This window comes from Podarcis pityusensis, assembly GCF_964106645.2.
Source record: "Podarcis pityusensis genome assembly, chromosome: 2".
NCBI classification, from domain to species: domain Eukaryota; kingdom Metazoa; phylum Chordata; class Lepidosauria; order Squamata; family Lacertidae; genus Podarcis; species Podarcis pityusensis.
Window position 1 is genome coordinate 54,753,869 of NC_138029.1, and position 24,027 is coordinate 54,777,895.

At 44.5% G+C, this 24,027-nt stretch overlaps 2 protein-coding genes across 6 annotated transcripts in view; one reads left to right on the forward strand and one right to left on the reverse strand.

Annotated features, from left to right (window-relative positions):
• The first annotated feature begins 21 nt into the window (after window positions 1-21).
• PLAC8L1 (PLAC8 like 1) lies at window positions 22-13,075 on the forward strand. 2 transcript variants are annotated; one of them, XM_080996062.1, is made up of 4 exons: window positions 22-196; window positions 6,794-6,969; window positions 8,400-8,536; window positions 12,828-13,075. In XM_080996062.1, exons 1-4 carry the CDS (start codon window positions 69-71, stop codon window positions 12,975-12,977), a joined length of 591 nt encoding a protein of 196 aa, XP_080852188.1. In that variant the 5' UTR covers window positions 22-68; the 3' UTR covers window positions 12,978-13,075. The 2 variants fall into 2 exon arrangements, with proteins under 2 accessions (XP_080852188.1, XP_080852189.1); XM_080996063.1 differs by having other exon boundaries at window positions 6,794-6,930.
• A 7,807-nt stretch (window positions 13,076-20,882) lies between these two features.
• The window catches only part of SH3RF2 (SH3 domain containing ring finger 2), an 83,707-nt gene continuing 80,562 nt past the window's right edge, over window positions 20,883-24,027 (reverse strand). For all 4 annotated transcript variants that reach the window (XM_080997165.1, XM_080997166.1, XM_080997163.1 and 1 more), the window contains one exon: window positions 20,883-23,220. In XM_080997165.1, the coding sequence (XP_080853291.1) occupies window positions 22,942-23,220 (279 nt within the window). In that variant the 3' untranslated portion in view covers window positions 20,883-22,941. The remainder of the gene's footprint in view (window positions 23,221-24,027) is intronic.

A 24,027-nucleotide genomic window follows, 5' to 3' on the forward strand; every position in this document is an offset into this window, starting at 1 on the left:
AACATTCTAGAAACTCCCGTTTCACTGTTCAGTCAAAGCTGGATCTTTTGCCTACTTCCTTATTTCCAATGGACAAGCTTGTAGGCTACTGCTTTACTACAGCTGAGAAAACCCCATTGTCTGAGATTTTGCCCTCCTCACTGGCTCTTCGTTTGCCAGCATCTGACAGCTGGAATGGCTCCTTGCATATGATGCCGTAAGAAATAAATTAGCTATTTATTTGTTTGGGAAGCACGGTTGGGCCTGCATTTGAGATGGTCACAGCTGGTTTAACTGCTGCCAGCCAGTGTAGTAGACAATTCTGAACTAGACGGAGCAACGTTCTGGTTTGGGCTAAAACCATTTATGCTGTTCCTTTCTATCCTCTCTACTGCTGAGCTCGAGCAGTTCTTAAGATAAATACATTGAAACTGTTGGTATAATATTATGGAAATGCTTTTTCTTATTTGTGAAATCAAAGCTTTAACACAAATCAAAGCTTTTTCAAAACAAAACTTAAATTTAAAAAATGCTTAATTCTGTATAAAAAAAATTAGGCTAATTTACACAAAGCATATAAAGCAAATTAATGCTAGGTTATGTCACATATTGTCAGGTTCCTAATGGATTATTTGGTAAATTTCAAGCCACCCTTCATCAAAATTCTCCCACCACCATTGCATTAGATTCACAGTTGTCCTCTAAGGTAAGTTAGTCCTAAAAGGGAGCAAATGGCCCCAGTGAGCTTCATGGCAGAGTGTGGATTTGAACCTGCATCACCCTGGTTCTCTTGTCCTTTTAACATCTGCAATACACAAGCAACCCCTTCCTCTCCAACCATTTCTCCTCAAGGACAAAACCAAAGAGGGGGAACCTGTGGCCCTTCCGCAACTACAGCTCCAGTCATCTGACTGTTGACCACGCTGGCTGAAGCTGCTGTGAGTTGCATCCCAAGAAGATGTGGAGGACCAAAGGATATCCATCTTTACACTAGACAAGCTATGCCTGAACAAGGAATGTGAGCACAAGTAGAGGTGCCACACTTGCCTGGTCCCTGCATACTCCATCCTTGCCATAGTCTTGTTGCTGAGCAACAACGTGTAGAGCTCAGTGGAGTGGGAGGCCAGTCAATCAGAAGAGTCTCTGAGGTGTACTTGCCTGGAGGCAGAGTCAGCATCCAAAGTCCAGTCCAGTCCTAGGGTCAGGTGGACTGCAATCCACAGGTTCACGGATCAAGGGTAAAGATGAACAGGAAGCAGCAAGATAGGACCAGGAACTACATGTGCTGTTTACAGCATCTGACCACTGCTGGAAGCTCTGCTTAAGAAGGCTGGATCCAGCTGGTTCTCATCAGTGCTTTCTCCTCTGTGTCCTTGAATGCTGATCAGTTGCAGGTGGAGTCACTCCGCCTTCTCCCCCTTCAGGCTGTTGTTCAGCAGGTGAAGCTGACTCCTGGCCCATGACAGCTTCCAACATTCACATGTTGAGCACATTCAGCTGAATGCCCTTAGAAGCCTTCATGGAATCGAGAGCCTTGATGTCAAACAGATTTAAATCGAGAACCCTGATAAATTTAATCACTTATAATCCCATTCAAGGGACATGGATGGCACTGTGGTCTAAACCACGGGGCCTAGGGCTTGCCGATCATAAGGTCAGCGGTTCAAATCCCCACGCCGGGGTGAGCTCCCATTGCTCGGTCCCTGCTCCTGCCAACCTAGCAGTTCGAAAGGGCAAGTAGATAAATAGGTACCGCTCTGGCGGGAAGGTAAACAGCACTTCCGTGTGCTGCTCTGGTTCGCCAGAAGAGGTTTAGTCATGCTGGCCACATGACCTGGAAGCTATCTGTGGAGAAACGCTGGCTCCTCAGCCTATAGAGCGAGATGAGCAATCCCAGAGTCATCCGTGACTGGACTTAACAGTCAGGGGTCCCTTTACCTTTAATTCCCATTCAGACCTTGTACAATGTTGGATGTTCAGAGGTGAAATGCTCAGTGGCTGATACATGCAAGGTCAGTCAGTGGTGGTGCATTTTTCTCATGTTTACATTCCCTATGTGGGCTATCAATGTCTGAAAGGGCTACATTTCCTTAAAAATATGAAAATGGCTAATCCTTGGTTTCTGACAAAAACTTTATTATTTGAGAGACTGCCTTTTCTCTTGTATTCACCCTTCATTTAAACAATTTCTATAACTAGAGATAAAAGACAGAAGAGATCACTGGTCAACAACAAATTTGTTGTCTCCTTTTTTTCAGTTGATTTAGGACGAATCTGATGCGCCGAATCCAAAAATCACATTGGTTTTGCTCAATCAGGTCAAGTTTTTGAGCTATGGCCACATGTCATTTTTTATGTTTTTGTTCACATGTACGCTTGTGTGGAGCATTTTAGAAGAAGTTGGTGGGGGTAAAATGCCATGTCGAATAATTGTTTTGATTGGAAATGATTATTTTAATGACAAGAAGTATTCATGTCCGATAGTTCGGGGTGATTATGTCGAAAAGGGATTGATGTTGAAGGACATGAAGAAGAAGAAGTGGTTCTTGAAGATGATGCTCCACATCCATTTTCCCAGAAGGAGTTGAATGATCTAGTTCGCGACCTCAGCTTGTCAAAGGACTCTGACGAACTGTTGGCATCCAGATTGAAGGAAAAAAACCTCCTCTCTGACAGTGCTCACATCAGCTTCTTCCGCAACAGGCATCAAGAGTACCTCCGTTTTTTCTCGGAAGAGAAGGACTTGGTGTACTGTGCAGATATTGTGCAGCTTCTGCTCAAGCTTGGAGTGCCACAATACGAACCCAAAGATTGGAGACTGTTCATTGACAGCAGCAAGTGATCACTGAAATGTGTTCTGCTACACAACGGCAACCAGCTTGCCTCTATACCCCTGGCTCACTCGAGTACACTGAAGGAGAACTATGAAGCGGTGAAGTATGTGCTGGAGAAAATTGGTTATGATCAGCATAAGTGGTTTATTTGTGTTGACCTGAAGATGGTGAACTTTTTGTTGGGACAACAGTCTGGCTTCACCAAGTACCCATGTTTTCTGTGCATGTGGGATAGTAGGGACCGTGCTCAGCATTACACGAAGAAGGACTGGCCTGTGCGGGAGGAATTGGTGCCTTGCAAAAAAAGGAACATCATCAATGACCCTCTGGTGGACAGAGACAGAATACTCTTCCCACTGCTGCACATCAAGCTCGGCTTAATCAAGCAGTTCACCAAGGCTCTGGACAAGGATGGTGACTGCTTCACTTACTTGTGCCAGGCTTTTCCAGGATTGACCATGGAGAAGTTGAAAGCTGGCATCTTTGACAGTCCTCAGATCCGTCAGCTCATCAGAGATCCAGAGTTCGGAAACTCAGTGAACGAAGTGGAACTGGAAGCGTGGAAGGCATTTGTTCTGGTAGTGAAGAACTTTCTTCGCAACAATAAGGCCAGAAACTACGCAGAACTTGTCAACAACATGCTGACTGCTTTCAGAAACCTGGGCTGCAACATGAGCGTCAAGATGCACTACATATTTTCACATATGGACCGGTTTCCTGAGAACCTGGGTTCAACGAGTGACGAGCAGGGGGAGAGATTCCATCAGGACATGAAAGAGATGGAGACCAGGTATCAGGGTCGCTGGGACGCAGTCATGATGGTTGACTACTGTTGGACTCTGAAGAGGGACCTCCCTGCCTCTGAGCATTCCAGGAGTTCCAAGAAACGGAAGTTCAAGTCCTGAAGTTTGAAAAATGGTGAAACAACATGCAATTTACGTGTACTTACCTTTATCAATGCCCACCATTCAGTTTACAGTAAACCTGACCTGATGGAGAGAAACGGATGCCATTTCCTGATTCAGCAGTGCAAAAATACCCTAAATCAGTTGTAGAAATCTAGACAACATTCAAAAAGTAAAAAATTGTTGCCCAATTATAACTGGTGAAAACCATAAAACCAGGCTTCAGTGAAAATGCCTGCTGGAATAAAGAAGTTTTCAGTCAGTGCTGGAAGTTCGACAGGGAGGGGGGTTGTCTGACCTCAATTGGAAGGGAGTTCCAAAGTATACGGGCAACCAGTGCAGGTTTTTGAGCACTGGGAATATGTGCCAGTGCTGTATACCCAGTAGATCATGGTGGTTTGCAGGAGAATTTCTCTTGCAAGTTGCAAAGACCCCAGAAGCTCCCTCTGCAGTAACTGTGAGCAGGGTCTTCAGTGTAGTTGCCCCTGCTCTGTGGAATAGCATTCTTGTCAAAATATGGAATGCACCTGCTGTCTGCGCTTTCAGGAAACAACTGAAAACATTTTTGTTCTGGCAGGCTTTCCTAACTGGATAAATGGAACTTGACCATGGGTGTCTATTTTGTAGTGTTTTAAATGCATTTTTAAAAATGTATTTTTTGATGTTTTTAATGGTATGTCACCTTGAGACGACTGTGTGGATGCTGATAGTAATATGTATCATGCCACATATGCATACCTGTTGTGGCATCATATGGCCCTCTGTAACTTTTCCAGCTACCCTTTAAAAGTCCCTGTCCAGTAGATTCCTCTGCTTATCTTAGTGCATACACATTTTTTCACAGATGGCCAGGATATAAGTCAAGTCGTTATCAGGCTGCAGTGTTTTGCACAAAGTTAATGTTCAAAAACACCAAGGTCTGTGTACAGGACTTCCCTCCAGAGTGTTATAGTTTAAGACTGAAAACTATTGGTATTGGCACATGAGGCAGCTACCTTGATTTAGTGCTACTTTGGGACGACTATGTTCTTCTGCTGTGGTGGGAGGGTGGGGGAAATAGTCCCTGCAGGGCACTGGAGTGTCAGTTTAACCATTGTGATTTACAGAGATCCTGCAGTTGTACAAAAGTGCCAGAAAAGACAATTCAGGGGGAAGAAACTAGAAAGTGAGAGAGATCATTTTGCAGGAATGCCAGAGGAGTTCAATCTCAATTTTTATTAACCTCCTTGAAGTTTCTGCACCTCCATGGTCCACTCACAAAAGAATTTGGGTGACTCAGATTTTTTTTAAAATGCTTTTGGTGATTTTACTGGGAAGGAAAAGTTTGCAGCTTCAGGGGTAGTCTTTACTGACCCCAGTATCTTGGGTGGGGAGCAGTTTTCTGCACTAGGAGCCTTCATTTCATTAGGTTAATGGCAGCCACTGAGCAGGAACACACAGAGAGAGGGGAAAACATTTGCCTCTCCAACTCCAGATACTGGTAACGCAATCTGTGGGAATGCAATTTTTCAGGGCCTTGTCAGAATTTATATTGTGCATTTGTGATGATTTGTGTTCATGACAGTATTGGGGTAGGTATATGTGACCCCACTTTCCATACTGTTTGCGCCTGCAGCGGTTTCAGGGTGAACATGCTGCGTCATTTCCAATCCGTGCTTGCCCCGTAGCTGTCTGCTGAAATCCTGTACCACAATTCTATACCACAAATGTTCCAGTTTAATTTTTGCCCTGCTTTTGTTACACTATGGTGCTCCTCCAGGTGGTAATAATGCTATAACATTGGGGAGAACAAAACTGAAATGATGTGTGGCCAGTCCTGTAAAAATCCATCACCAATGCACTATTATTGTGTCAATGACATGTTGAAGAATGCACCCATTTTTAAAAATGCGCCAATTTGGTGGCTCCCTCTGCTCTCTGCTTCTGCTGTTTTCTAGTTACCTTGTCCCCTCACTCTGACTGCAGTAAAGATTAAAGAGGAGTCACCATTTTCAGCTATCATCTACGCTTCTTGAGCCATTTCTCTGTTGTTTCCCTAATGGAAGATTCCAGTTAGAGCAACAATTGAAGAACATCTGCAATCATTATGGCAGGCCCATGCACCCTCTCCTGTCCAACTCCCCAATCTTTCAGGAATATAGAATGGAATATATGCATACATTAATCGTACCATTCAAGTAAATTCCCAGGATGCGTCACAGTAATAAGTCAATTTTAACAGCAAATCTATGTGACATATCACAAATTGCTTTTTATACATGCCTAAGTTTCAGAATAGATTGATTGTGTAACATGGAGGACTACTGTCTAGGACAAAAAAAAATCCTCCAAAACTACAAAGGCCTGCTGGGTATGCCCCATTGGGTCAGCATCACCCCCCTTCTCTGATGCATAGGCCCTTCTTTGGAGGCAAAACTGAGCAACAGAACAAAGCCCAGTAGAGAAGTCACACACACATCTTTCAAAATACCATTAAGTCCTCAATCCTAGTTAAAACGAATTTCTTGAAAGACAGAGAATGATGCCAATAAGCTGGGAAGGGTAAAAATGCAACTTTGAAAGAAAATCCACACGGGCAATTCACATTCCCCTACCTTTTAAAACTATAAATCATTTAGCGCATTCACTGTATTGCTAGATCTGTGCTCTGAACAGTTGGCTGTTGGTTTTTTTAGCATGGAAAAGGAAAATTACCATTAGGCAGGTGAATACAGAAAAATGTACCTAGTTTGTATATTTGTCCTTCAAGTGCTTTGATCACGGGTGATTTCTTTCTTCACTAGAGACTAAAGGGCACTGACAATCAGGCATTTTTATTTGTTTATTTTTGTTTTTTGTAGTGAGCGGAGGGTGGGAAACAGTATTGACACAAACAGGGAGAAATTGAATTCGCAAAAGGGGATGATTGCTATAAAACAAAGCAAATGGGTAGCACTAAAAAAGGAATCTCTTTTCTCCTGCCTCCTTCAGACTAAAGATGGCGAGGTTTATGAGCTACCTTGCTGCTAAACCCCAGGGTCCCTGCTATTTGTGTATATATTATACATCTATCTTATTCTTTATTTCAAAAATCAGGAACAAAAACTCAAGAGGGCCTGTGACAACACAACCAACTCGCGCTAGTGGTGTCACAACCACCATCACAACCATCGTGCGTACTGGAGGCAACTGGTCTACTGGCCTGTTTGATGTCTGCAGCGACAAAAGAGTCTGTAAGAGTTTCAATTGCTTCTTTCAAAGTTGTATCCCAGGTGTGCACGGGAGAGATGAGGTTCTTTTTAATAGACTTACTTCAAGACTGGTGATTGAAGAGCTTCATCCCATAAAAGTTGCTGTTGAGCTAATGGAGTTGAGATGATATTGGAGGAAAAAAGAGTAAAGGGCTGTCCTTGGATCCTTGACCCAGGTCTGCCTGTATCCTCATCTACTGTGTTTTATAACAAACTACCCATCAGAAAGCAGGTTGCTTGCTCTCTTGTCAAGATATTGTTGTATTAATATTAAACCTGATTTTCACTACTATACTTCTGAGGGATTGAGAAGGTCACATTAAGGTTTCCTTAACAACCGTCTGCAACTCCGGGGAATGATTGCTTCCAGTGAAGTACAATCCTGGCTCCAAAAATATTGTTGTGAAACTGACTTTTAATGGGTTTGGCTTCGTTCAGTTCTAGACATCAGATAGAACAGAGCTGAATGCAAAGGTGGCCTCCTTTGTAATCATCTTTGGCATAGTGCATCTTATATCTGTCTTTAGTCTGCTTGTGGAGTACAAATCATGTGGGTTATCCATAGATTAATGGCGGGGGACACACTGCACTCAGCTGTCACCTGTGGCTCCTAGGAGCTATCAGCATGTGACAGCGGCCACACCCTGGGAAATGGCTTTGACTAGCTGACTAAACTAGGTGAGGGTAGCCGATGGGTCTCAAACCCTCAGTGAGTTAGGGACTTCCCCTGCGTGTGGAGACGGGCAGATTGAGCAGACAAGACTAATAGTGGGTCCAATAGTCAAGAAGGTGGTCTCTGCATGTGCTGTAGAGGGAAATAAGGGGCAGATGGGTTTTGTCAACCTGGGAAGGTAGCCCTTCTAAGAGAAGAAATGGCTAAGGAGTAATAACTACACAAATCTGGAGTGGAGTTGCTAAGATGGTTGGCTCATTCTGGCAACTCCTGCAGTCAAGCAGGTGCCTAACGTATTGCTCTGCTTGCCTTTGGACCATATCAGCGAGGCTGGGAGGGGGGGGGGTCTGGGCAGCCTATGACCTCCATACACATTGCCCAGACATGTGCCCTGGGGAGGTCACTTTGGTGCTGCAAACACAGCAGTTTGACTTCCCAGAGGTGCACTCCATTGTCACTTGAGGCAGATGCAGTGCTATTTTTCTAGAAAAAGAGGTGTTGAAACTAACAATTTACACCTCCCTTGTTCTCTTATAATGGCAATGGTGCCCCCCTGAGAGGTGCTGGAACTGAGTTCCAGTGAGTTCCAGCTGAATAAAAGCCCTGGGCAGATGTCAACAACAACAGCAGTGTATGGAGGATTCCACCCTACGGTAGACAAGGAATTTGGACATAGTGACATGTGGGTCCCTTCTAACTTCATAGTATGAGCATACAATGTACACATACAGTTTTTGTCATGTGATCACATCCTTCCTGTGGTTGTGCTTAATGACAGGTGTGTGTGGTTCACTGTGCAGCTTATGTCTGGAATGCAGTATTGCAAGCCGATTCGGGGAGTGCTTTTGTTTCCCTCTGCTTCTGGGTTCCACCTTGGCCTTGAGAGTCGGCACCAGGGAGAGTCACAAAATACGTGTAAGTCCATGTAAGTGTTCTGTCCAGCTCCCACATTGCACAGTGTAGGAGTGGTGTGTTTCCTACCCCGTGGAATTCCCTGTGTGTGTGTGTGCGCGCGCGTGTGTATCTGATTCCAACAGTCATGGCCTTTAAGACATCTCTGAAATGTTTTTCTCTGGATATTCACTGAAAAGTATTGCTACATTTGCCACTCTTGGGTTCTTGTTGGTTTTACCTCAGATTTCTGGGCTTTGTTGTGTGCCGACCTGTATTTTCCTGTAGCTGGCTTCTTTTAAACTGGTTGCTTTATTATAACTGTGGAAAGGGCCATGGATCCTGTGGTAGAGCACATACATGAAAAAGGTCCCCAGTTCAATCCCTGCCATCTCCAGGTTGGGCTGGGAATGCCCCCTACCTGAAACCCTTGAAAGTTGCTGCCACCCGGTGTTGACAATACTGAGCTAGATGGACCAAACATATAAGGCAACTTCCTGTGCTCCTGGTTTTAACAATTATTACGAACGAACTTGTGTTTGTTCATAAGAATGTTCACACACAAATATATGTAGGTATGCACAATTGTAAGTCACCTTGGAAGGGGCATAGCATGGGGAGGGACGGAGGGCCATAGCCCCAGGCACATGGTTTTGTGGGGGCAGAAACCAGGCACACCCATGCAGGGATCCCTGCCCTGCCTGCCACTCAGGGTCTCTGGGCCACTGGTGGAAGAAAGGGGGGGTGGGGGAGCGCACCGACCCCGGCACCATCGGGGAGGGGGGTATCATCGCAGCTGCCCCCTGGACATGTGTCGCACCCCCCCACTGTGCCGGGCACCACGCTCCTGTGGGCGGCGTGCCACGCACCTGGGACACGTGCCAGCCACGCCTTTGCCTGCTCTCCACTCCCAGTGTTGGAGCATGCAGCTTCACCACTGCTCTGGCCCCTAGAGCCCAGCCTGGCCTTGCTGCTGCACCCAGGCCCCCTGGCCAGTGTTGGGGGGAAGCACCCACCAAGGGCGACGTTGGTTGACCAGGCTCCCCGCTGTGTGGGTAGGCGGCACAGCATGAACCCTCCGTGCCCCATGCCTGCCCAGCAGCAGTGAGGGTTCAGCTGGTGCAACAGGTTTTGTTCATCTTCTGCTCCCAGACCCTGGCCTTGCCATGTGTGTGTGTGTGTACCCGGGTGCCAGTAAAGGATGCAATGCCATTGCACCTTGGCAAGGTTCTAGACTTGAAAGTAGGCTAAGAAATATCTAGGAGCACAGGAAACTGTTTTATACTGGATCAGACCATTGGTCCATCTAGCTCAGTCTGTCTGCACTGACTGGCAGTGGTTTTCCAGGGTTCCAGGCAAAGGTTTCTCCCTGCTCTACCTGGAAATGCCAGGAATTGAACCTGGGACCTTCTGCTTGCAAGGCAGATGCTCTACCACTGAGCTATGGCCTTTCACAATCTGAAGGAAAGCCAAATCTGGGCATCAACACTTCGCCCTCTCCCCGCTGTTGGAGGCCATAGCTGTAGTTTCAAATCTGTTGGCATGGCAGGGGGATCTTTAGTTTACTAATGAATGACTTGAAATATTTTTGAGGGTGAAAAGTTCAGCATAAAATCTCTGTGCCTCATAGTATGCATCCCTCGCCTTTCCAAAACCACCACTGTTCCACTCTTTATGGGGCAAATATCTCTTATTCTGCTGGTGTGGTGCCTCCTTAAAGCCAAGCAAATGCATTAAACCTTTGGAATAGCCTTTTTTTCTTAAGGAAAAGGCAGTGCTTATGTTTATAATGGCATGCCAAGCCAATACCCATATTTTAAAAGTAATGGGAAAGAGCAGCTCTGTTTTTCTTTGCTGTAGCTTCAAAATTGCACGGCACATTTTAAAATATCCCTTTGAGGGCGAAATATACATTTGCCCCATATTCAGGAAGAAGGAAGGGAAAAGATGCCAGAAGGAATCAAGGAAACGTAGTGTATTTTCTCACATAGCTTTTATCCTGATAAGCAAAAGGCAAACGTTGTCATATTAATTTAACATTTTGTGGGAGTGCATTCTGTGGTGACTGGGCCCCGTTGGATGGTGGGGCAGAAGATAGGGAGGGTAGGTGGAGCCAGAGCCACTGTCAGGCAGAGCCCCTGACAAGATGGCCGTCAGGTGGGGGCTAGCTGAGAGCAGACTGATGCTGGTGGGGCAGGCCTCCATTTGCCTCCACTGAGTGCATTGTGAGGTTGAAAGTACATCAGTTCTGGGATGTTTGTGGGATACTTTAGTTAGGATGTGTCTGTAGTGGAAATTCTCTACTCTTTGGCGAAATAAACTTGGAAGTTCAGAAAAGGCTATCTACCCAATGAAACAGGAGCGTTTCCTTGGCAGTGTATCTTAGGCTGGGCTAAAGGCTGGAGTGCCAGGACTGAGTGCATGTGAAGTAGTGGAACGTAGGCGCAACATGCGCTGCATGAAGGAGCAGCACATCTCCACTGAAAGAAAAATGACCCTGGAGCTGCACCATTGCGCTCCTGAACAACGAGTATGTGGCAAACAGAAGGTTGCACCCCAGGGAATGAGGTAGAACCACCAGCACCCACCATATTGTGCCATGGACTTGATAAGGTCACTGTGCATATTTTCACAGGAAAATATCTCCATCAAAATGAGAGCCAGTGTGGTGTAGTGGTTAAGAGCGGTAGACTGGTAATCTGGGGAACCGGGTTCACATCCCCGCTCCTCCACATGCAGCTGCTGGGTGACCTTGGGCTAGTCACACTTCTCTGAAGTCTCTCAGCCTCACTCACCTCACAGAGTGTTTGTTGTGGGGGAGGAAGGGAAAGGAGAATGCTAGCTGCTTTGAGACTCCTTCGGGTAGTTATAAGGCGGCATATCAAATCCAAACTCCTCTTCTTCTTTTTCTTTCCCATCCATGTACATTTCAGGAAATTGGGGTTGTGGTGGTGAGAGAAAAGCAGTGTGGAACAGAACATGTCTCCTAGGTAGATGTGGGCATGGCATTGATTCTGCACAACCACTTCCCCCTTTAGCCATCAGCCAGTAATCAGCAAATGGCAACCAAATCAGCAGACATTCCCGGTTTGGCAACCCCCTGGCGTATATATACCAGGCCTCCTCAACCTCGGCCCTCCAGATATTTTGAGACTACAATTCCCTTCATCCCTGACCACTGGTCCTGCTAGCTAGGGATCATGGGAGTTGTAGGCCAAAAACATCTGAAGGGCCGAGGTTGAGGAAGCCTGATATATACTATGCGACACCACCCTCAGCAATATGTTTTCTGTGGTTTAGAAGATACATTCTCTCACACTTTTTTCTCCAGCAGCACAAGGCTGGAAATCTAACTTACCAATCTGTCCTGCATTAGGCTGGGTGGGGAGAACCAGCTCAACTTTTCTGTCACTGAAAAGGAGCAACACTATCAGTGTTTGTCTGTTCTGTGAGACCAAGGGCTGTAGTTTTCTGGCTGAGCATAAACCCCACTGATCACAGTGGGATTTAGCGCTGAATTAGACACACACAGAATTGTGCTGCAGGGTTGTTGTTTTTATAGTCAACAGTGTCTGGTTGTGGGGCAGGGGTAGCACCATGCAGTTCAGACACCTGTGCTGCCAGGGTGTGGGGAAATAGGGAAATGGCTTGTTTACTACCTTTAAAAATGCAGGTGTGATATTCATTTCAGTGCTGGAAAATGTGCGGAAAGCCTTGATCCCATGGTAAAAGAGAAAAGAAAAGCTGGGATGGGAAAGGCACATGATCAGACAAAACATTATTGTGTGGGAAGATCACATAGTTATAACCATAAAAAAGAGAGATGAATGAACAAACATTTTTGCCTCACAGGGAATAGAATGTGGCTAATGACTGGCTGATATCGGTATCCCCATTGCTTCTCAAGTGAAGAGGCTGCAACTAGTTGAAATGTCAGGAGCTGGGAAGCAGGTGTCAAGCTGGAAAATGAAAAGGCCAGTAGCTCTGGGAAGCCTCAACAGCACTTTGCTAGTCCCCACTGAAAGGAGGGCTCTGCAGTTTAATGTTGTAGTTTTTAATTGTCACAGAGGAATGTAATGGGTTGCCAACATCTGGATCTGGATTTTATGTATAAATGGAGTAAACAGATGATGTATGATATTGTTTAGTGTGGAAGAAACTCATGATTTCTGTCTCTCTCTTTTAAAAAAGGGTTGGAATCAGGGTGATGAGGTAGTGTACAGAGAGCCTAATGAGACCAGTGCTTAGTGACATGGAAAAATGGTTTCTCAGTCATCCTTGTGTGGAAAGGTTCTCTTCCTCTTCCCCCCTGCAGGGAACCCTGTGTGAAGACTGGATGGCAGTTCATTGTTGCTGGCCTTTTGCAGTCTGTCAAATGGCCCGGGAAATGAAGAGGAGACCTGCATTCCAGGTCTACGAAATGCACACATCTCCTCCTCCTCCATTTGAAGATGCCCTTGTTTGAAAACCTTCAGAGGTGATTGGCTCATGATGCTTCTTCCTCTTCCCCTTGCAATGACAAATTTGGTTATATTGTTAAATAAATAATGCATTCATGTGTCAGATCAAGTTTTTCCACTTTTGTGTTTCCATGAGAGAGACACTGAGACACTTCCATCTGTTGGTCTTAATTTGTTTTACGGTATATTTGATTGAAAAGGAAAAATATACTAGACATGGTAAAATAAAATAAAAAATTCCCCAGATGCCTAAGATCCAGTTTTGGGACGGGGGCCACTAGGGGGCGCATTGGAAGATGGCCGACAATACCATCTCTCCGACCCACACGGGGTAATTAAGAGGCTGTTATGGGAGTAGGCAGCCTCCCTTGTTGCCCCAAGGAAATGGGGAACACTGCCCTTGCCTGCTGTGCCCATAAATCACCCCCTAATTCAAAAGAAGGGGGTGAGGGCCCTAGGCAGAATGCCCCCGTGTGGACATCGGCTCTCCTGGACGTTGTCTCTGATCGCGCACTAGTTGCAGCAATTTGGAATAATTAATTACAAAAGAAGCAAATGCACATATTTCAAGTGAAGAAGGGGAGTGAAGTCTGCTAATTTAAGTGACTTCTGTGAAAGAAGACGATGGGCTGGAGAAACAGGAATATTTTACGACGAAGATACACCAAAGGCGGGGTATGTTGACAATGGGGCTGAATGGGGGGGGGGAACCTTTTTTACTTTCCTTCTATGTGATTTACAAGAACCCCTCCTCATTAGAACCGTCGGTTGAACTGACCCAAGCAGGATGATTAAGGTCTGTGTGGAGATAAACTTTAACCAAAAGTATGCTTTATGGAGACCAAGAAGCAATAAGAGCTTTTGGGAATGGCGCAGCAATTAATTCGGAGTCGCCATCTTGCCAAAGGATTTACAGCCGGGAGGAAGAACGGATTTGTTTTCAGACTGCATTCCTAGTGAATCTCCTCAGAGGTTTTGAGAAAGGAGGCAGATTGGTGAAGATTAATGACGCTAAGACTGTTTTGATGTATGGAAGTGATGTTATATGGAAAACGTCTGGATATGGCTACTGGATAAAAAAAATAATATCCACGCAGGATTACAAACTGTTCTAACCAGCTTGCGGAGACTATCAGAGGTCACAAAGAGAAAGGAAAAATATATGAAAATAACAACAAGAGATGTGGAAAAATAATAAGAAAGGACTGGATAGTACTGTGAACATCATAAGGTTAGATTATGTGGACATTAAAACAGCAATAAGAAGCAAGAAGTTGATTGGATCCCTTCGGAACTTGAAATATGGGTACCCCCAACAAAAATTTAAAATTCGGCTGTGTAATTTGGAATTTATGTAATTTGGTTTGATTTGATGTGATTGGTCGGTTAATAAAAAATTATTCTTAAAAAAAAGAAAAAAAGATCCAGTTTTGGGACAAGTACTCTTTGGTGAGAGAGCTCCAACAGAGAATTAATATCACAAAGCCTGCAGCACAGCAATGTGTGGAAATATAGGCTGTTAGACCTTTAAAATATCCCCTTCTAAGTTGCTTCCAAAGTAGCATAGAAAGAGATCACACGTTTGGTAAGTTAAAAATGCTTTACTTACAAACTCTTGAAAGGTCTGATTCATGTTCTTTTCCATACAGCAGCAAGAAAAGACAGGCAATATAACTTAGGTTCCAAAATGGTAAATGTTTCTAAATTATTTGTATAGAAACACAATATGGTTTGCTTAAGCCATGCAGTCTAAGCTTGGAGCATCCAGCTTAGACTTCCTTCCTGGTAGGTTTCACATGGTCAGAGAGAGAGAACAAAGAATTTTGTAACCTGTTATGTGTGCCAGCGTGGTTGCTCGAGAGCAAACAGGCAAGACTCCCCATTGGTCTTTTCAAGGCTTTATTATCTGTCCAAAACGTTCACAATGCAGATCAACTCAATTCCATGTCTGCTCAGTCGCTAGCAGAATCTGGGAGTGGGTGGTCCTTAAACTTTCCCCAGCAGAGTAGTCTTTTGACCCCCATCCTACGCCTCCCCTCTCTGTGCGTAAACCGACTGTGCAAAGAGGGCGTGGGCAGAGGGGGACCTGCCTCCCCCCGCTTTGTTCATGCTCGGTGCTGTGGCTCTCCATTGCATCCTCCGAGCCCTGCACCCCTTCCCCACCGGAGGCGTGGCTTCCCTCCTCCGCCGAGGAAGTGCTGCTTCTTACGATCTTTGGAGGCTCCCTGTAACCCAACTGCCCTTCCACCTCTCACCTCTGAGTTGATGGCAGTTCCCTGACATAACCCTTCTTCCCAAAATGTGTGGATATGACCTAGCTAAGGGTTAACTCTGAGCTTTGTGGAATTCTGTGCCGGCTTGATTATATCTGTTTCAGTGATTATTTGAACACCAGCTTCATTTCAAGCAGGGGAGCAGCAGAGGTCAAGGCCTTGCTTATGTGACTTTGCCCTTCCCAAATGGTTAGTGGGCGGCACCTTCATTCAACATATTACTGTTCCTTTCCACCAAAGGTGCAATAGTCACTGTTCCTCGTTCTTCTCTCTTCTTTGAGGAAAAGGCAGTTATTAAACCAGGAAAGTGGGTGTATTTTGCAGTCTTTAAAAAAGATCCATCACTGTAAAACGTGTCCACCCCCTCTCTGAACTCCTCTCATCCATCTTGCTCTATTTTTGGTCTTTCTAAGGAACCTATCACCATGGCATCAAAGCGCTGATGCATCCTCCACAAGTAGCCGGCTTTAGATATCTCCTGCCCTGCCTCAAAATAGAGGCTTTTTGTAGAACAGCATGGAACTATTTCATCATTGTTTTCTTCCCTTCTTCCTGCTTTTAAATTCATATGACTAGATGTAAGCAAAAAACAAACACTCCCCAAACCCCAAGCATTTTCTTTCCCACCTGATCCTGCTATCACTGTGGGTGGGAACACATTCGACGGTGTTCACATTATATGGGTGACGGTTGGACTGCACTCATCAAAGTTTCAGTATCCAGTTTATTTTTTTGACAGCAGAAAGTGGCACTTGTCCTACAGGCCGTATGAAATGTCGCTCATCTTTCAGAGTGCATCTGTGTACTGGTTTCAAGAAAAGGAACCAATACACATCCAGCACACACCACACCCCTATGGACCGCAGCCCCACACTCTGTAACTTCATCTCGCACTATCTATTCATGCATCCTTTCGGTCCAGGTAGCAGTTCTGAGATGAGGCGCCAGAAAGTTACTGCTCAAGGTGCTGAACCGGGAGTGCAAGAGCTTTTTGCTTGGTTGTGCTCCCAAGTGCAAGTGTGGTGGTCAAACTGGAATCGTAAATGAATTCCCCAGGCATTTCTGATCCATGTAATCAGCGTAGTAGCCTGTTTCCTTGTTGCAGATGGTGTCATCACAATGGCAGAAACAGCCAGCGCCAGTGCAGGCATGTTCTTTGTGTATTTGCAACATTGTGCCTGAACTGGGACACCTTTAATGTGTTGCTGATGATTTAATGTAGCTTATTATCTGTAGGTGCAGGATGGTCCAGAGCAGAGGTAGCCGCCAGATGGTGTGGATGAGAACTTCCATAATCTCTGACCCTTGGCCATGTTCACTGTGGCTGATGGGAGTTGTCATCCAACACAGCTGGGGACCACCATGTTGGCTTAGAGTAGGAGTGGGGATCCTTAGCCCCCCAGATGTTGCTGAACTCCAATCTCATCAGCCCTAGCAAGCATAGCCAAGGGCTAGGGATTATGGGAGCTGTAGCTCAGCAATATTTGGAAGGCCAAAGGTCCCCACACCTAGGCTAGAAGTTGTAGAGACCTTGAAGTCCTGAGAACTGGTTCAATAGCTACCTGAGATTTAGCAAGTCTGCGCAATAAAGATGTGCAAGATGAAACTCATGGGTTGGGGTGTGTGTGGCTTTAGCTGGATATGCTCTGATTTTATATTTGATATCTATTTTAGGAGTTCTGGTTCCCTGCAAACCTTATATCTGTCCTTGAGAGCTTAGAAGTTTCTCAACACTTCTGAAAACTAAGTCCTCAGGGGCTTCTTTGAAATCTCTCAGCAGGAGTGGTTAAAACTGAGAAAAAGAGAGAGAGCTTAGTATATTTCTATTTAGCTATCTTATTTTAACCCCTTGGAATGAGTATGTTGCTGTAGGAAGTACTCCCATAATCCTTTTTGGCCTGATTCTTTTCCTGGAGGATAAATCTGAAGGTTAACTTTTTTCCAATTATTATTACTATTGCTTGCCTGAAGATACTGGAAAGAAATCTTCTGTTGAGTCCCTCACAACATCCCTCAGGATTGTTTGGCGGCCTTAGAAACTGCTTTCCCCCTCTCCTTTCCAGGATGGAGAACCTGTGGCCCTCCAAATATTGTTGGACTATAAGTTTCATCCAGCCGCTTAGGCAGCATGACCAATGATCAAGCATCCAACATTTGGACGGCTCCAGGTCCATCACCCCAGCTCTAGTTTCTCCCAATTGTCAATGGAATGTAGTACATGAAAGAGATACCATCTTGGGGGGGAGGCGGGGTTTGGCAACACAGCCAGTTGCTTGTTCTTGAGCCATGCTTGCTGCATCCATCATATGGATATTACTGAGCAGGGATGAGCAGCCTGTATGTGGATTGCACAAGTGTCAGGAATGTTGTTGCACAGCAAAAACAGTACTAGCCTAAAATATTTTCCTGCCGGAAGAGAAACCCAAAGAATGCCCCTTCCAGTTTTCCTCCCTGACCTGTTGTTGTTTCTTCAGTTTATATCCCACTTTTCCTCCCGAAGGAGCCCAGGGCGGCAGCTGCACAAATGCTAAAACAATTAACACATGTCTAAAATCATCTAAAAACTATGTATATACAGATGCAGACTGGGAAAAATCTCGGCTTAAAAGGCTTGTTAGAAGAAGGTATTCAGTAGGTGCCAAAATGTCAACAGAGGAGGCCCCTAATATTTAACAGGAGGGAATTTAAAGGGTAGGTGCTATTATGTTAAAGGCCCCAATTCCTATGCTGTGCAGAAGGGACATCTTGAGAAGATGATATCTGCAGGAAGCCCTCACCTGCAGACCACAGCGATCTTTTGGTTATATATGGGCTGACACAATCTTTCATCCCAAGTTTACTCACTCTAGGTCAAGGCGCAACCCAATTGTGGCTTGCAACCCATCAGTAGAAGATGTATGCAAATTATAAATTAATATATAATTTGGACCAGCAACACCTCCATCCATCCTTATTCAAGATGTGTGGAGCTGTTGCTGGTCCAAATTATATATTAAGCACCATTAATCTTCAACTTTTTCAGCATCCTGGGGTTCTTGTGAAGGCAGACATCCAGGTCCAGTTGCATGAACTGGGTTTGAGATTTAGGAAACCTGTGTTTGTAATTCTAGATCTGCCTCAACATGAAAAATAGCTCTGCTAGGATAAGTCACACTCATCCTCCCTTCTTATTCTGTAAAATGGGAAGAATCATGAGTTAACTTACGTGTTGGGAAAATGAGATACTGAGCGTAAAGCACCATGAGGTTGAAAAACAGGGCATACATGGCAAATAGCAATTCAGTAATTTGAATCGACATGGTGTGGCTCCTTCATGCTTTAGCTTAGTCTGCTCTATATTCAGGGGAAAGCTTGATTTGGGAAGGCAATGAGCTTTGTTTTCATATCTGCCACAGCACCAGCACTGAGCAGCTGCTTCCGATGAACTGGAAAGGCTTTTCTTTATTTTCAAATGACTCCTCTTGGCGGATAATTACAGTAGCATATAGTAAGCTAAAGCTTTCCCAGTGCCAGGGCTCCTGCTGCTTCAAGGCAAGCAATCATAAGGTTGTCATGGTTTTGCATCACTCCTGTCAGATCTTTGGCCCATGGGCCTCATCTGATGCAGCAAAACTGCCCTTCCAGCTCCGCAAACCCCGACATTGCCGAATTAGCCAGCTTTGGCTTTTGAAACAAGCACACTAATGCAAATGGATGAAAGAGGAGTCTCCCCCCCCCAAAAAAAATAATGTCAGCCCCACTTTACCATGTTTTTCTGTTGGCTTCCCCCAGCTGGCATCTACCCACCACTATTTTCAGTGAGCAGAGCATTTGCCAGTGGCTCCATCTGCATATTTTTTTCTTGAGCAGTGGACATTTTTGGCCTAAGTGAGTCTCATGAATGTGTATGCACATTATATATAGTGAGGAACTCAAAGTGTCCCTCTCTCCCAAAGACCCGGTTTCGGAAAGAGTTTATGCCATTGGATGCTTTTGTGGACACAGAATGAAGGCTGAGTATCCCTGGTGCAGAAATATATTATTATTATTATTATTATTATTATTATTATTATTATTATGTTGACCAAGATACATTCCGCTTCCAAAATATTTCTTAGCAATTGGGCTGTGACACCCTTTGTCCAGTTAACAATTCTGTGAGTGTGTTTTTGAAAGAGCAAATGGTAGGCATGGGCCCCCCAGTCCACATCCTGGTGTGAATAGGCGGGGGATTACAGACCTTTCCTCCTCATACATAATCCTGTACGGGAACCTTCTTAAGCCTGATGGCTGTATTCCTTTGTGATCAACCTTCCAGGGCCTCATGCCAGTGGTGGGTGAGGCCAGAGGCAAAAATGGACAAGGAAATGAATGTACCTGAAGAACGTTGGAAGCTGCCTTATACTGAATCAGACCATTGGTCTACCTAGCTCAATATTGGCTACTCTGACTGGCAGCAGTTCTCTAGGGTTTCAGGGTCTCTTCCAGCCCTACGTAGAGATGCTGGGGATTGAACCTGGGACCGTTTGCATACAAAGCAGATGCTCTGTCACGGAGCTACACCCTCATCCCCATTTAACTTTGCCCAGTAGGTGAGTACTGACGTACACCCCTCTCTAGCCTCCTGAGAAGCAAGAGTCATTATCAGAGTTCAAGGACACATCCCACCCAGGAGAAATCACTCAAGGGTGCAAAGCAGAGTTGGTAAGAGGTGTGGCCTGAGGAGAAGATGTGGTGTGGGGAGAGTCTGAAGGGCTAGATAGAGAGGCTTAGAGGGTTGCATTTGAGGACCTCCCTGCTGCTGTAGAGGGATATACGCTCTCCCGCCAAACACAGCTGCATATGAAAGGCGTGCGTGAAATACACCTGAAACAAATGTTGCTTAGCTAGAATCATCAGCCTCATTTATCATTTTGCTAGGGTGGCGTTGTGGTCTAAACCACTGAGTCTCTTGGGCCTGCTGATCAGAAGGTTGGTGCTTCGAATCCCCGTTGCTCTTTCCCTGCTCCTGCCAACCTAGCAGTTTGAAAGCACGCCAATGCAAGTAGATAAATAGGTACCGCTGTGGTGGGAAGGTAAACGGCGCTTCTGTGCGCTCTGGTTTCCGTCACGGTGTTCCGTTGCACTAGAAGTGGTTTAGTCATGCTGGCCACATGACCCGGAAAGGTGTCTGTGGACAAACACTGGCTCCCTCAGCCTGAAAGCGAGATGAGCGCCGTACCCCATAGTCACCTTTGGCTGTACTTAACCATCCAGGGGTCCTTTACCTTTACCTTACCTTATCATTTTGCTCTATTCATTAAGCATTCAGCAGTTTGTGAACTTCCCCTCTGCACTCTGTATGCACCGGGACTTCACAAAACTAACATGGGTAAATAAAAGAGCACAATTCTACAAAGGTCAGAAAACTGGTTCTGCGAGCATATGGGGATGCATTTTGGCTCCGAAGGTAGGTTGCCTCCGAAATAGGGGTCAATGTAGCATTTTGCTACAAATGAAGATGAAAATGTGGTTGATGTTAAGCCAACGGGTACTCCTAGCAACCCCTCGTTCTGATTCCAAATGAAAACTCTTCCCCTCAAGTGTTGTCCAACCTGGAGTGAGCGGCAAACATCTATTGTGTGACTTTCGTTCGTTCTGTGCAATCATCCAAGAGTGTAAGTTCCCAACCTTTTATTGAAATGACACAGCAGGTTCCATCACAAAATCTCATGCTCCCTTGCTTTGGGCCGGAATGCGTGGCTTTTGAACTAGCAGTGGGAAGAAAAATAAACAACGTTCTATCACAGAGCACTATTCTAAACATCAGTCGTAGCTGGGTTAAAATGACATGGCGTTTCTGATTCTGCCTTATTGCTGAGGCTAGATAGCCAGTGAGATCGAGAGAGGCTGGGAGTAAGCAAGCACTGTGCGTGTGAGACCTGCTGATAAGGTAAGCGGGTGAGCCTGAGGAAAAGAAGGGCCTTCTGCGGGGTGGAACTGGCTGGTCTTCCAGTAGCATCATGCTGCTGCCTGTGGATAAAGATGGAGGCAGGCAGAGGAGTGGCTACAGACCAGGAGGACCTGGGTGGAAGCTGGATGGACAATGGGGTGGATGGGTCAATCCATGTCAATTTCAAATGTGTTCATTCATAAGTCCCTTCTGTTCCATTTTGCAACAATCTGATTTCTTTTTATATAAAAAAAGATTGTACAAGAACTTGTATTTAAATAAATATTTAAGTATGTATTGAAATATGCAGTGCTTTTTCTGGGGGCATGCAGGGGTACACATACTCCTAAACATTTTGTGGATCTTTGTACTTTTGTCCATTTACTCTGTTTATTTTTCCTGATTTGAACTACAAAATGGTGATTTTCTTGAGTCAAAATGAGAGTACCCCTAAACATTTTTTAAAGAAAAAAAGCACTGGAAATACGTATACATACTTGAATACTTAATTTCTTTCTACGTATGAATTTCTAATAAACCGTACATTTTAAAAAATCTTTTCTGTATATATATATATATATATATTTGAGTTGAGAATCCTAAGAATATGTTCTGATCTCTGTGTTAGTTTGGTAGGTGCAAATTAGGTTTAGTTTTAAATGTGAACCAAATGAAGTTGTCCTCCACCCCTAGTCCACTTCCAGGTCAACTGTAATGCTTACATGTGACAAGATAGGATGCTCACATGTGTAACCTGCTCTTATGCTAGTTTACTCACATGTAAATCCCATTGCTTCTAACGAGGCTTTGTCCCAAGTAACTGTGGGTAGGATTTCAGTCTTAAACCATGCACCTTCCTCCCTAGGTTTTCAGGATGAGTTTCTCATATCTTAAAGCATATTTGTGAATTTTTGTTTGTTTGTTTTTGATAACTTGGAATTAGTTTTGGTTTTGAATCATAGGGTTACTAGGTTTGCTTGGTGCAATGCACACTATAATCCTTCAGCCATTTCCATGGAAGCAGGATCCAAAATTCATGGTTGGGAATATGTGGTTAATGGGTTGTGCTTCATTATCTCCCTTGATTTACTACTGGTGAGGCTGGGAAACATTTTATATTTATAAAAAAAAGAAAAAGAAAATCTGCTTCAAAACCTCATATAAATTATCTCCACATACTTTAAATGCATACTGCGAAGCTAAACAAAATATAAGGAGAATTTGATAACTGAGCCAGAGCTGGGGGTGGGTGGAGATAGGAAGCGGTTTCATCCACTATAAAATTAAGAAAACCAAAGTACAGAGAAGGTAAAGGAAGGTATAGGGAAGAAGTCTTTTTCTGACAGGTTTGCTTTTCTGATTGCATTGTACAGTGCTGAACCTTTCTTAGAACAGTTTGTCTTTTGAATAGCCTGCCATACTCACAATCTATTCCCCTCTCTGTCATATTTTTATCTACTTGTGGCAACGGAATTAATTTTGTGGTAGTCTTTGCATATGGGGAACGACACATCCCTGATGCACGCTTGCAGCTTGAGTTGTAGATCAAAGCCACTCAAAAAAGACGCTTCTGTCCAATATGGGGGGGGGGGGGAATGGTATCCAATCCACTACATAGCCAGCAGTGGTGTAGATGCCTGAAAGAAGTCCAGCTCTTCTACGAGACTTACATTTGTGTTGACAGATTGGATCTGAGATCTATGGCGTATGGGGTGGCTGTTAGCTTCACTTTGGACATTTGTTGTCATTCTCCTCTGTAAGCAATCTAAACTATGTTTACCCGTCTCAATTTTCAGAGATACTATTATAATGTTTTCTTGTAGGAAAGGTCAGGTGGCCTGCTTGGCCAGAAAGGTCCAGTGATGAGGTCTTGGGATGCGGCATCCTCCTCTGAGAAACTGGACTAGCGATGATAATATGGTGGGAGTAGAGAGCTGATATCTCAGGGCTCTTGGGTGCTTCTGTGACCCCTCCTTGCTCATTGGAGAGGGTCGGTAAAGGTAGGGAGCTGTGCCTCTTGGATGGTGGTGGGCTGGAGTTCTGAAATCTCACAGTTTTCACTTGCTGAAAGGGAAGAGAAATCAGGAGTTATTTCATTCCAACAAGGCTGCCACCAGCATTGTCTTTGCTGTCTGGGGACATGACAAACAAATAACTTTTACATTTTCTTTTACAACCAGTTTTACACTTTCTTCAGCTAAACATTAGAAAGTTGGAGAGTTGAACACGACTAAGATGACTAAACAACAACAAATAGAGGAGGACATATTTCTATTTCTGAAAAGTACATTATATGTGTCAGCTAATATAGTCAGCACTGTTTCCAGTCACCTTTGCCTTCCTCGGAATCCCAATAGATCACCTACCCATTTTACAGCCGAGTGGATTTTAGAGTGTCATTTGGTGTAAAACCGAGTAACATATAAGCTTAGAGTTTTGAGAGATGCAGAAGTCTCCTCGACTACTTGCTTACTGGTCCACTCCACTCCAAAAAGTACTAAGAGTCAGCACAAATACATATTTCATCTTGGTAGTGGGTGATCTGTGCATCAGAAAGTTCCTGATTCAGAAATCATCAACTCACTAGGTGCATTTAAGGAAGTCATCATTTATTTATTTTTTATCATGGAGACAACTCTATGTTATAGGGTTCTTGTAAGGAACAGAGTGGGGAAATGTATGTGAAATTCTTTGATTCCTCACAAATGCTATGTAGATGCTTAGTGATTATTTATTATTTTGCTTTTATATTATCTATCTTTACACCTTGCGTCTTCTATTTCCTTTTGGCCTGGGTGTCTGAGACGATGTATCCCAAAAACCCAATCTTCAGGAAATAGAAGAACTTTACCACATATTCAGCAATTAGAC